This window comes from Lissotriton vulgaris, chromosome 5 (assembly GCF_964263255.1).
Source record: "Lissotriton vulgaris chromosome 5, aLisVul1.2, whole genome shotgun sequence".
In the NCBI taxonomy this organism is placed as follows: Eukaryota; Metazoa; Chordata; class Amphibia; order Caudata; family Salamandridae; genus Lissotriton; species Lissotriton vulgaris.
Window position 1 is genome coordinate 901,962,838 of NC_141693.1, and position 14,021 is coordinate 901,976,858.

The 14,021-nt window shown below is 51.3% G+C and overlaps 1 protein-coding gene across 2 annotated transcripts in view; it reads right to left on the reverse strand.

The window, feature by feature from the left end:
* Positions 1–14,021, reverse strand: part of BTAF1 (B-TFIID TATA-box binding protein associated factor 1) — a 1,094,445-nt gene that overhangs the window by 227,185 nt on the left and 853,239 nt on the right. For both annotated transcript variants that reach the window (XM_086922506.1, XM_086922505.1), the window contains exon 26: positions 4,064–4,216. In XM_086922506.1, coding sequence (XP_086778632.1) covers positions 4,064–4,216 — 153 coding nt within the window. The remainder of the gene's footprint in view (positions 1–4,063; positions 4,217–14,021) is intronic.

Genomic DNA, 14,021 nt, shown 5'->3' on the forward strand with positions numbered 1-14,021 from the left:
ACCCCAAAGGGCAGAACCTTGAACTGGTAGTGCTGGTTTTGAATGGTGAACCTTAGATACTTTCTGTGTGAAGGATGAAGGGGAATGTGAAAATATGCATCCTTGAGGTCCAGAGTTGCCAGGAAGTCCCCTTGCTGAAGCAGTGGGAGAACCTGTTGCAGAGTAAGCATATGAAAATGCTCTGACAGAATGTACGTGTTGAGCGGTCTGAGGTCTAGGATGGGTCTGAGAGATCCGTCCTTCTTTGGGATTAGAAAGTACAGGGAGTAAACCCCTGTTCCCCTTTCTTGCAGTGGAACGAGCTCTATTGCCCCTTTTTGCAGCATGACTTGGACTTCCTGCTGCAACAAGTGCAAGTGCTCGCCGGACATAGGACGGTTTTTTGGAGGTATGTTTGGTGGGATGGAAGTGAGTTCCAGACAATAACCGTACTGAATAAGAGATTTGACCTACCTGTCCGTGGTGATGGACCTCCACACGGGCAGGAACTGCTGGAGTCTCCCCCTGACCGGTGTTGTGTGGTCGGGGGGCAGTGACAAGGCGTCACTGTTTGCTGACGGTGGAGGACCTGGAGCTGTTATTTCCACGTCCTCTGCCCTTGACGTTGTTGCCACGGTATCCACCCCTACCCTTGTTGGTATATGAGGATTGGGTGTTTTATAGAATTGTGTGGACTGTGACGCTTGCCCCCTTGAGGTGCCTCTGTTATTGGAGCGGCGAAAGGAACCACCCCTAAACTGCTGGGACTGAAGGGCACCCATAGATTTAGCAGTGTCAGTGTCCTTTTTCATTTTTTCAAGTGTTGCATCCACTTCAGGTCCAAACAGGTGGTCTGGATTTACTGTTTGGTTGAGGATGGTAGTCTGAATGTCTGGTTTAAAGCCTGATATTCTGAGCCATGCATGCCTGCGCAGCAGAACGCTAGTATTTATTGCTCGCGAGGCGGTATCAGCCACATCTAGAGCACACTTGATGGAGGCATTGGTAATAAGTTTTCCCTCCTGAATCAGCATTTCAGCGCCCTCCTTATACTGATCTGGCAAGTGCTGTAGAAGTGTTTCTAGGGTGTCATAGTGTGCCCTATCGTAGCGTGCAAGTAGCGCCTGCGTGTTTGATATGCGCCATATATTGGCTGCCTGCGCAGCAATACGTTTCCCTGATGCCTCAAACACCTTTGATTCTTTGTCAGGGGGAGGAGCATAACCCGTGGTCTGTGAGTTGGCTCGTTTACGTGCGTTGGAGACCACCAAAGAGTCCAGTGGCAACTGTCCCTTGATGTACGTTGGGTCAGTGGGCGCTGCCTTGTATTTTTTGTCAATGCGAGGATTGATTACTCTTGCCCGGGTGGGCTCCTTGAAAACCTCTGGCGCATGCTTTAGCACACCCTTAAGCATTGGCAATGTTTTGACGGTCTTTTCAGCCACTGAGAAAGTGTCAAAAAAAAAATCGACATCCACTGGGTCAGCATGGAGGTCGACGTCATGATTGGCTGCAGCTCTTTCAATTAATGCGTTGAAGGCTGCAGAGTCCTCCGTTGGGGAAGTTTTTGCGGCAAAAAGCTGCGGCTCATGTCCTGACTGAGGGTCCTCAGGGTCGCCCCCGGCAGAACATGGCTCATGCACATCCTCTGGGTCCGAGTATGCTGGATAATTATACTCGTCCTCCTCGTCTACGTCACCCTCCCCAGCGTTAGAGTGAGTGGGTGAGAGGTCCAGACCCTGTGGAGATGCTGGTTCCATAGGGGCAGATGCACCCGCAGAGTCCAACTTATGTTTAAGGGGAATGTGGAAGTGCTCCAACGCAGGTTCCGGGGTGATTTTCCTTTTGAGGAGAGAGAGCTTGCCTGTGTCGGCGTCGATGATGACCTCTCAACGCTCCTCGTTTGCCAGTGGTTGATGCCGTGGCTTCGGCACCACCAATGATGCCTTCGGCGTAGAAACCAGCTTTAAAGGCACCCCGGCCCCATGTTTCGGAGCGAAAGCCTTTGGCGCCGTTCTTGGCGGTAGCGTGAAGTGAATCGGCGTCTGCGCCTTTGCCGGCTTCTGCGGAGGCTTGTGCGGCACGGTGTCCTTCGGCTCGGTCGTCGCGGCCTCCCCTCGAATCCGCTGAAGGGACTCCGTGACCTTTTTGGTGAGGGATGGGGAGGGATGGGGAGGGCCGGATCGGCTCGAGCGAGTCCTCCGAATCCGGATTTGGGTCGGCGACCAAAGCAGGCGTCTTCGGAGCCGACGCGGCACCTCCCTTTGCTTTCTCGACTGGGATCGGTGCCGTCACAGACTTGGGGTCGTCCTGACGCTTCTTCGAGGCCTTCTTATGGTCATCGACCTTCTTGGCGTCGACCCGACTCTTTAGAGCGTCGACCAGCTTCGGCGCCGACGCCGCAGTGTCGGGCGTCTTCGCCTTAGGCTTCGACACCGTGGTCTTCGGATCGGCCATCTTGGCGTGGCTCTTGAGCTCGACTGCCATCTTGGATTTCTTCGGCGCCGAGGCCTCTAGCGCCTTTGATCCAACCAGTGCGACTTGCACTTTCGGTGTCGACCCTGATGGTGTTGACCCCGATGGCTTCACTTTCGGTTTCTGGACCGGGAGTGGCGCATCACCAATGTCCGTGGCCGGGCCAGGAGGCGGGGCCGTGGGACGAGTATTGAGGTCTTGGGTAAGGCCCGAAGGCGATCCCTCGACCTGGGCCTTATGATGGGGTTTGACCCCGGAGTCAGACTGAGGATGCTCCTCCTCCGAGCTATCCTCCACGGTGGCAATGGCCCCGTCGTCGTCCCCTACCTCCTCGACGACTTCCTCGAACTCTTCGTCTCCCGCGTCGTAGTCTTCCTCGCCCTCCGACGCCGGGTTAGAGTCCGAAACATTTAGGATGGTGTCGTCTTCAACATCCTCTTCAAAGATGTCAGCCGGTGGGGGTGCCGAACTCTGGGCCTGCAGTCTTGCGGCCCGACGTAGCTTGAGAGTCTTCTTCGACCGGAACTTGGAGCAGGCCATACACTTGGCCTCGTCGTGGTCCGGCGACAAGCACTTGTTGCACACTGGGTGCACGTCGATGTGCGGGTACTTTGAGGCACACACTGGGCACCTCTTAAATGGACTTCGTTCCATGTTGAAGTAGTCTGGAGCGTCGTGTAGGCCCGTCCGCGCCGACAGCACGCGGAAGGGCAGCAGGAGATCGGAGCCGATGAATAACCAACCCGACCAATAACAATACCGACGCGAGATCCTAAAGACCTTTTGTTCTCAAGTAAAGAAACTTAAATAACTATCGATTCCGACAGAGGGAACCGAAACACATCCGAACCCAATGGCGGAAAAAAACAATCTGGGGATGGAGTCGATGCCCATGCGCACTGTAGTCCAGGGGAGGAGCCACCTATCTCGTGATACTTCGAAGACTCTTCCAGGACAACAATGTGCAATCATCCGGACCCAACACTAGGCGGCGATCTATGCACAGATATGAATTCAGCAGCCCACATGCCTCGAACAAACTTATTCAACTTGATCAGATGAGTGTAACTGTGCACTGTGTTGTCCAAGAGGAAGGGGCGTGTCTGCCCCGAAACCCGTCTGACTTCTCTTGAAATCCTGGAGGGATGCTGCGAGTGTGTTTGGGCCTATTGAAAGCTGGATAGCTGGTGTTTTCCTGGTGAGCCCTCTCGAAGCGCTTGGCGCATTGCTTTTCTATATATATATATATATATATATATATATATATATATATATATATATATATATATATATATATATATATATATATATATATATATATATACACATATACACACACAAAACTGTGAAACACCAAACATCACATTCTCAGCAGTATTACTATCCTAATTACTCTAATTAAGTTGTTGGGTGGGCTTTGAAGCAAAGAGCACCTTAAACTCCCTTGCAACATCAAGAGAATTTGTTATAGGACCATTTTTACTAAGATATGATGACAAAGGTAAAAGTGAACAGTAGTAACATATGGGAGAAATATTCAAGATGTACAAATAACTTTACACTTTCTGGAAAGTAAAGGAAAGCATGGAAGAACGTTTGCCCACATTACCTGCTGATATTTCCTAAGTTCTGCTTTGATAGGGATTGGGATTTCATAGTTCTCTAATTTTTTCCCATCCAGCAGTTGTTCCAAGAAGTCACGTTCTCTAGCTTTCATTCTGATCAATTCTTCTGACATTTTTGGTGGATCAGGAATACCAGCCTGAAAAGATGAACACCACATTAAAGTATGGCAAGAAAAAATGGCAAATGTTAAATAGCTTCACTGATGTGAAACAAACCTTTACTTTTTTAATCTCAAGCAATATGCCTCTTTCTTAAAATGAAGACAGTCACTGTGAATAATCGCTCTACATTTTTTCTTCATCTCGTCCCACTTCCACCCCCACTGATGTGGCACATTTTCTTGAGATCAACTTGGAGAGGATTTTATGCTTCTCCAGTATAAGCGGTACAAAAGGGGTTGGTGATGGACGGAGCTTCTGAATCAATCAGACACTCACACCCAGTCAAGAGATCTGGGTTAATCCATCACCGTTCTTTAGCCCACTCTGCCACCCCAGTTCAGACATGGCTGAAGACGGCTGGAATGCCAGAAACCGGTCCTCGGAAGCTTGTTTCCAGTCCGGGGAAGACATGGCTTGGCAGTTCGGGCTGGACTGGTCCCATGAGGCACAGGGTCAGACTGATTTGCATATAGCCATGTCTGAACTGGGGTGGCAGAGTGGGCTAAAGAACGGTGATGGATTAAACCCAGATCTTTTGACTGGGTGTGAGTGTTTGATTGATTCAGATGCTCCGTCCATCACCACCCCCTTTTGTACCACTTTTGGCCGCCATAAGTGTGGCAGGGTATGCTCAGACGTGAGTCCCTTGCTCACTTTGCCACTGGATTCAAGCAAGCCGGGCTGAAGACGGCTGGAATGTCAGAAACCGGTCCTCGGAAGCTTGTTTCCAGTCCGGGGAAGACATGGCTTGGTAGTTCGGGCTGGACTGTTCCCATGAGGCACAGGGTCAGACTGATTTGCATATAGCTATGTCTGAACTGGGGTGGCAGAGTGGGCTAAAGAACGGTGATGGATTAAACCCAGATCTTTTGACTGGGTGTGAGTGTTTGATTGATTCAGATGCTCCGTCCATCACCACCCCCTTTTGTACCACTCTCCAGTATAAAAATAAGACTATTGCTACTGTATGCATTTAACATTCTTCTACTTTTGAATTACAGAAGGTTGCTGGACTGACAAAGGAGGTTGCTGCTTTGGAATGAAATATGGATGTCTGCTACAGCCACAAAACCTGAAACACTCCAATGGTAGAGGCTGTCTGGTGAGGCCAGATTCATTGAGCATACCAATGCTCCACATTGTATAAATCTTTCCCAAATGTCAAACTATAAACCATGAAGCTTATCTTCATCATACGGCAAACTCCTAAAATGGCATTTACAGCTCTTAAAAATACTGCTAATGTGTACATTGATCTTGCCACATAATCAGACATGTCGAAAACAAGTTTTCAAATGAAGCTTAGAGGCACTCTCTCCATCTTTCATTCACTGGGGAAATGATCAGAAGGCAAGAAGCGATTCCTATCGCAAGTGCATAGGTTCTTTTTTAATTAGTTGACAAATTCCACTAAAGGACAAGTTACTTACCTTCGGTAACGCTCTTTTTTGGTAGAGACCAGCTATAGATTATTCACCTTTTGAATATTCTCCAGGCGTCAGACCAGAACCGGATACTTTCCAGCAGTACCTGAGTGCTGTAGGTAGCACTGTGTGGCTACACACCAACGTCTCTCTGCTTCGGAACTGTCAGGCATTGCCTATTTAGGCACCACTCCAATGCGCTGAAGTCAATTGCTTTCAAGAGTGTATGCCTCAGACACAAAGCCCCAAATGTAAACTGAAATGGCCCGTGGGCAGATTTCTATACTTGGGATTGTATATATATTGGCAGAGTCCAATCACAGAATGGAGAGGATTTGCAGCTAGTTAGAGTCTCTAACAGGATGAGAGCTACTAAAGGTAAGTATCTTGTTCTTATGAGAGGCTTCTGGCTGCTGATTACTCACATTTTGAATAGATGTAAAGGTAGTACCTATTTGGAGGCAGGTCTGTGAATGGACTCAAACCAGATAGTCCTTAAGGACCGAGTGGGTAAAATGCCCCTCTCAGCGAACATGATATTCCAGGCAATAGTGCTTTGTCAAAGTATGGAGGGACGCCCACATATCAGCGTGGCAAATGTCTAGGACAGGGACTCTGCAGGCTAATGCAGTAGTAACAGCTTTTGCCCTGATCGAATAAGCATGCAGTTTTTCCAGGGACGGATTTGTAGACCATGGGTAGCAGATCTTAATGCACAATCCAGCATTATATGCTCCTCTTCTGCACAGCCTTGCCTTTATTTGCTCCAGAGAACCCTACAAAGAGCAGATTGTCCACCCAATGTTCTTTGGTACGATAAGCAATCTATGTAGAAGTTGAGTGCTCTCTTGGGGTCCAAGAAACAATGTGTTGAGGGAAAGGAGCAGTAACAGGCAGATGTGAAGTAGGTTGAACGGAGTGGCTATCAGAAACATAAGGACCGAGTTATGGTCCTACTGTAGAATGACAAAGGTAGAAAGAGAAATTAAATGTTACCCTTTCAAAAAAGGAAACCTCACAATCTAGAATAAAGATCAGGAAAAAGTATGCTACCCAAATAAATATTGGGCTTCTAATACACACAATACCCATGTACAGATAATCTTTCGAATTTTCACAAATACATTTTAACGTTATCAAAAGAAGAACATGTACAGATACAAGGCTCAGGCTTAGAGCTGGGAGTGGTCTTGTCCGACTTGGAGCCCATTTCTAAACTCGGCGTCATCAATATCGCCCCCACCATTCGCGCAGGGAGCCTCACAGGGCTATGCATTGACAGGCAGTGGGAGCATGGCGTCGAACCCGGCGTTGCCGCTTTCGCCTTCCACGCAGGAGCCGCACAGGGCTATGCGTTGCCTGGCGGAGTGTGCAAGAGCGAACAGGACGTTCTGGGCCACGGCCCAACGTCGTAGCCTCGGCTCCAGAACCGGAGTCAGTGCACAGAACCCTGGTCAGGGAAGGATCCACCAACGAGGGCCCGGCCTGAGCACCCTCCGCCTCTGTGGGGCCCAAAGGCACGCCAGGGAGAGGGAGGGGCTCAAAGTATGCCTGAAGAGCCCAGGGGTAGGCCTCCATTTGGTTGCGCATCGCTCCAACTCCTGGAAAAGGAGGGTATGGAAGAGGTGGCCTCCTGGCGTCCTTTGCTGACCCTGTACGAGAGGAGTGGGCGCCAGCGGCACACCAACGAGAGGTGGACCTCAGTGGACGCTTGTGGCTCCGCTTACCTTTTTTAGGACGCCGGTCGTGGGAGCGAACTCGGGAGTGAGCCCCCTCTGGAGAGGGAGAGCGGCGACGAGAGGAAGCTGGGCTGAGCCGGACAGCCGCGCAGCCATCAGCTTCATACGGTGTTCCCGAAAAGACTTTGGCTTCATCTGTTGACAGTCGCCTCATTACTTGGAATTGTGGTGCACACCCAGGCACCACATGCAAATAAGGTGCGGGTCAGACCCGGACATCTGACGCTCACAGGCCTTGAACCCAGAGGGCATTGCACACTGTTCCGGTACGACACCAACGGCATTGAGAAGGCTCGTAGGACAGGAACTGCTGGTTCCCAGGATCCGCATTGTGACGCAGAAAAGAAGAAAATTGATGTTGGCGCGGCGGTGCATATATGGCTCCGCTGACGTCACGTCCATGGACGACGACAGGGCAGAGCCATACGGCGCCGCCCCCAACGCACAGAGGTGCTGCTGCGCAAACATGTCCGGACCAGTCTGACGCCTGGGAATATTCTAAGTTAAGGAATCTGCGGCTAGATGTCTCCATCAGATGGATGGTTTTCAATGCTAAGCTATTGGCACTCATCTCCAAAAGGTTGCTATGGAGCCGGTACTCCTCAGGAGACTATAGGGCTCTGATCACCAGTTCTCCTAGAGGGCCGCCCCAACTCCAAAGCGATGCATTGGACACAATGGCTTGCTCTGGATGGGGTAGGGAGAGGGGTCTGCTGCTAACCCAATCATGTTCCAGTAACTATCACTGCAGATTTCTTGTAGTCTCCCCCAAAATCTGAACTTGGTAGGAGAGGTCCCCTTGATGTTGGGCCCACTGAGACTTGAGATCCAGCTCCACAGCTAGCATATGTCACCTGGAGTGCTTGGTCAGCAGATTGCACGAGGCCATCAGCCCAGCAGCCTCAGTGTTGACCTCACTGAGATCCAGGAACAAGGTTGAAATATCTGGATTATAGCCTGAATTCCCTGTGATCTTTCCCGGGGGAAAAAGGCATGAAACAGAACCAGTAGGGGAATACTAGCTCCCCTGACCTCAGGAAGTGTGCTCCCACCATTATCATTAGTTCTGTGAACACCCAAAGGGGAGCACGGCAAACTGAAAATGCTCCTGTCCCACCACAAACCACAAGTAGCGCCTATGGGCCGGCTTGGTGGGTAGATGGAAACCGGTATCCTGTAGGAACAAACCCACCATCCAGGCTCCAGAATCGAGGGAAGATGAGTCCTGGGCGAGCGTGAGCATTTTGAATTTCTCCTTCCAAAGGAAGATGTTGAGAGTGAACAGGACAAAACAGGAGGAAGACAGTGGCCCTCCTTAGGCACTAGAAAATAGTGGGAATAACCACCATGTCCTACTTCTGGTACTGGCACCATCTCAACAGTCTCTTTGCCTATAAGGGCTTGCACTTCCTGCAACAAAATGGAGAGATGGTCCTCCGTCAGTAGCTGGAGGAGGAGTTGGGTGAACGGTGACACTGGTGCTGATGGCTCGCCTGACAGATGATCGAACGATTTGATGGCCACAACAAATTTTAACTTCACTACATCACTACCGCCCTGGAAAGCCTGAACAGGCACAGGTTGGAAATCTTCAGGGTCCCCAAGAAGGACTTGAGCCACAGAGTCCAAAAAGGAGCCTAAATAGTGTCCCGGGGGCAGCTGGGGTTTACGGATTGGAAAGCCAGGCTGGTGGAAGAAACAATGTACTTCCCAAACATTTCCACATGTTGAGACACCCTCTGGTGGGGTATGGCAGGAAGGGGGGGGGGAGTTGAGAGGTAAAAGTGCTGGGGTCAAACCTGTTTGTGGATGCGGCACCATTTATCACAGAAGGAAGGGTGCTGTGAGAGGAACACAAGGTCACTTGGGCAGGGTGATGGAGTCTTACAATTGATATGTTGACTTGAGGGCCAGCGCAAGGTTTGGTCCAAGTCCCCAATAACTTGCAGGTAGAAAGCCGTCTCTTGGCAAGCATCCGCAAATGGCCACTGGGAAACTTGGGCAAGAAATTTGCATGTAGCTAAATGTTACATTAAATTAAACTTGAGCATCAAGTTGGGTTTAATGTAACAAGTCGGGTTTGATGTAATGAGCTGTTTGATACCTTGAGTAATCAACTTTAGTAGTCCCATTCAGAAGTTAACACAGCTAAGCTGTCAGCATGTAACTCTGTTCTTGACATTGGGGCATTTAAACAGCACCAAAACAATTTTAGGAAAAATAAATAAATCGACAAGACACTAAAGAAATCAGATGCCAATTCATAAACATACTCCTTATATTTGTTTTTTCTGACACCACAATGAAAAAGATCCACAGGAGGGTTACAGAGATAGAATTAACACGGTATAGTAAATCAAAGCATTTCACTCCACCGTGAGCAAGCACTGGCAAATTCAACAAATGACACTTTTCACCAAAATGTTTATGCTGGGCGTAATGCTGTTACTTGGAGTCACTTTCTGCGACTAACTCTACTGGGGAGCTGGTCAGGGGGACCACCAAGTTCCTCATAGGTGAAGCAGTCTTCAGTCACTTCCAGGCACTTTTTCCCTTTGCAAAGGTTTCCCTATGGAAGTGGTCCAAATGCAAGGGATAAAGGAGGCTCAAGATGCTCAAGGATGCTGTGGATGAGATGCTGGGACTACTTCTTGGTCCACGAAGTAGGTGAGGTGATCCAGTCGCACAAGTAACTACTTGTGTAACGATATCGCTGTAAGAAACATTAGTTAGTGATAGATTCAATACCTTAGAATATCCTCAGGCGTCAGACTGGATCCGGGAAGTTTTGCTAGCAGTACCCCTGCGCGTTAGTAGGTGGCGTCCTGCGGCTCCGCATCCGTCTCTGGCGTCGTAAGCACCGAGATGAAGTCATGGAGACTACTTGGGCGCCAACCATGCGCTCTGACGTCAGTTCTGTATACTACTTTCCGCGCCAGGAATGCAGAACCATGCAAGAAACTGACCACTGGTGCCAAGAAACTAGGGCCCTGAAAAGGGGATGACCTTAACCCTAGTAATTAGTTTGCAGAACGGGGAGGATGGGTGGGGAGATAAGGAATCTATCACTAACTAATGTCTCTTACGGATATATTGTCACACAAGTAGTAACTTGTGCATCTGAAAGAGGCACGTTAGTGATAGATTCCTTACCTTGGAATAGATACCCCAGCAATACCAACAGCGGTGGTGGGTCAGCGAAGAAAAGTACACCAGGAAGTTAAGGAGAACAGAACGGCCAAAGAAGCTGTTTCTCTGGACCGGACTGTCAAGGCAGTAATGCTTGGTAAACGTGTGCCGCGACCGAGGCCCATTTAGTTGTCTGACAAATGTCCTGCAAGGGAAAGCCGCGTCACAAGGCAGTAGTGGCTGCAGTTGCCCTGGTCGAATGGGCACGCAGCCCCACAGGAGGCTCCTTCTAAGCCAACGAGTAACAGGCCTTAATGCAGAGAACGACCCACCGAGAGATGGTTAGTTTGTGCACGGCGCAACCTTTTTTGGCGCCAACGTAGCCAACAAAGAGCTGGTCATCCACCCGGAACTGTTGTGTGTGGCTCAGGTATGAGATCGCCCGTTTTGGGTCCTCTCTTCATCTCTGGAAGGAGGCGGAAAGAAGGTGGGCAAAGTGATGGTCTGCCCGATATGGAAGGGCGTGACAACCTTATGCAAGAAAGAAGGACGGGTCCTCAGAACCACCTTGTCCGAATGAACAGAAAGGAAAGGAGGTTTAGAAGAAAGAGCTTGGAGCTTCCTCACTCTTCTGGCAGAGGTGATAGCAACCAGGAAAGCAGTCTTTAAGGTGAGAAGACGCAAAGGACAGTTATGAAGGGTCTCGAAGGGAGAGCACATCAGAAACGTCAAGACAAGGTTCAAGTCCCATTGAGGCACGATGAACGGCACGGGAGGGAACGTGTGCCTTGCAGAAAATGTTTAACAACTGGGGACTTAAAAAGAGAAGGCTGATCAGGAAGCCGTACAAAGGCTGAAACAGCCGAAAGATAACCTTTGATAGTGCCCAGAGCAGAGCCTTGCTGGGCCAAAGAAAGAAGGAACAAAAGAACCTCGGAAAGAGGGGCAGAAAGGTGATCCACAGCCTTAGCTGACCACCATGTCACAAACTTGTTCCACCTGCAGGCGTATATCGTTTTTGTGAAGGGACGCCTGGCTGCCAGAATGACATCACAGACTTCGGGAGGAAGATCGAAAGCTGTCAACTGTCGCCAATCAATCTCCACGCATGGAGGTGGAGGCTGGACAGGTTCGGGTTGATGACCGTCCCCGTGATGCTGCGACAGAAGATCCTCCCGAAGAGGCAGTAGGATCGGGGGATCGATCGCAATGCTGAGTAGCTCGGGATACCAGTATCTTTGTGCCCAATCCGGACCCACAAGGATGACTTGGGCCCGGTCACGCCGGATCTTCTTCAACACTCTGGGCAGAAATGGTATAGGGGGAAAGGCGTACAACAGACCGCAACTCCACTCGCAACGAAAAGCGCCGCCGAGCGAGTGCCACCATGGAAATTCCAACGCGCGTTCTCTTCGGTGGCGAATAGATCTAACCAAGGCTCTCCCCACTGTAGAAAGAGACCTTGCACCACGTCCGAGTTCAGGGGCCATTTGTGTTCCATCAAGAACCGACAGCTGAGTTTGTCCGCTCTGGCGTTCAGAGAACTTGCCAGGTGTTGAACCACCAAGGTAATGCCTTGATGTTCCAGTCATGTCTAGAGGCGCAGAGCCTCCTGACATGGGGTCCAAGACCCCATCCCGCCCTGCTTGTTGCAATACTACATGGCGGTGGTGTTGTCCGAGAATACCCGCACCACACTTCCCCGGACAGAGGGAAGGAATGCTTTCAGTGCAAGTCGGAATGCCCGAAGCTCCAAAAGGTTGATATGGAGCCAGGGCTCCGTTGGAGATCAGAGGCCTCTGATCTCCGACTCTCCCAAGTGGATACCCAATCCCAGGAGGGACACATCTGTCACCACTATGCTCCGGTAGGGGAAGGGAGAGGGATCTGCCGTTGACCCAATCGCGATTCGTGAGCCACCACTGCAATTGGCGTGCAGTGCCCTCTGAGATCTGGACATGATCGGACGGGTTGCCCTGATGCTGTGCCTACTGGAACTTCAGGTCCCACTGCAGAGCCCACATGTGCCATCTGGCATGTTGCAATAGCAGGATGCAGGAGGCCATCAGGCCCAGGAGCCGCAGGGTCATCCTGACTGAAACCTGGTTTAGAGGCTGAATAATCGGAATCATAGCCTGAATGTCCCGGACTCGCTGCTCAGGAGGATAAACCCGAAACTGCGTCGAATCCAAAACCACTTAGATGAAGGGGAGCTTTTGTGAGGGACTCAGGTGAGAACTTCGGCATGTTGATGGAGAACCCCAGCAAATGCAGGCGGTCGGCCGTAGTCTGAAGGTGGGTGACGATTGCCTGGGGCGAGCCCGCCTTTAACAACCAGTCGTCGAGGTAGAAGACTGATACCCCTAACCTGCGCAGATGGGCTGCAACCACCGCCATCACTTTCGTGAACACCCGAGGGGGGCTGGTAAGGCCGAAGGGGAGCAGAGCAAACTGAAAATGCTCCAGGTGAACCGCAGGTAACGCCGTTGGCCCAGCAGGACGGGAATGAGAAAATATGCATCCTGCAAGTCCAACGCTACCATCCAGTCTCCAGGGTCGAGGGCAGCCAGGACCTGAGCCAGAGTCAGCATTTTGAGTTTCTCCTTCCGGAGTAAGCGACTGACATCCCGGAGGTCCAAGATGGGGCACAGACCGATGAGGTCGGCCGCAACCAAGTACCCAACAGGACGTCATTGACGGGAAACAGCGGCTCCGGCGAGGTAGACGCCGTCTGGAGCACCTCGGTGAGGAGGTTAGTCTTGAGGGCCACCGTAGGAAGGTCTAGGTTGAGGACCTCAGCAGCCCGACGAAGCACCACCGTGTAGGAAGCGCCCTCCTCCATCATCGGCGGAGGAGAGGCAAACCCCGGGTCAGAAGAGACATCGAGGTCACCTGCGTCCTCCAGATCGTCCACCCAGTCCTGCACGGAGTCACACTGACGGACAAGAGGGTCCTCGGACCCCTCCCAATCATCCTACACCTCTATTGCCGGCGTAGCCAGAGCAGGGACAAACGGCGCCGGCCGGGGCTGTCTCCCAATGCAGATCCCAGGCAGGAATTAAATGGTCCAGGAACCGGGGCAAGGGCGGAACGAACAGCACCCACTGCGGCGCCGACGGCGGCGCTGGGGCCAGAGCCGGCAGGGCCGGACCCTGTGGCGCCGGGGCCAGAGCCAACGGCATAGGATCCTGTAGCGCCAAAGCTGGATCCGCCAGCGGCGCCGATGGGCCAACAGGATCTGGACACGGGACCGCAGGGCCCAAAGGAGCACCGGCGGGAGCCCAAGGCCTGAAAAGGCGGTCCATGGTGGCAAGGAACTCTTGCACCTGTTCGGGAGTCGCTGACGAACCCGGGAAAGGGGGGTAGACCGCAGGACTTACAGGCTCCAAGGGAGCCACAGGGGCAGAACCCCTGTCCCCTCGTCCGCATCCGAGGACCGACAGGGAGACGTCGGAGAGCGAACACGCTTCTTCAACTTCTTTTTTTGT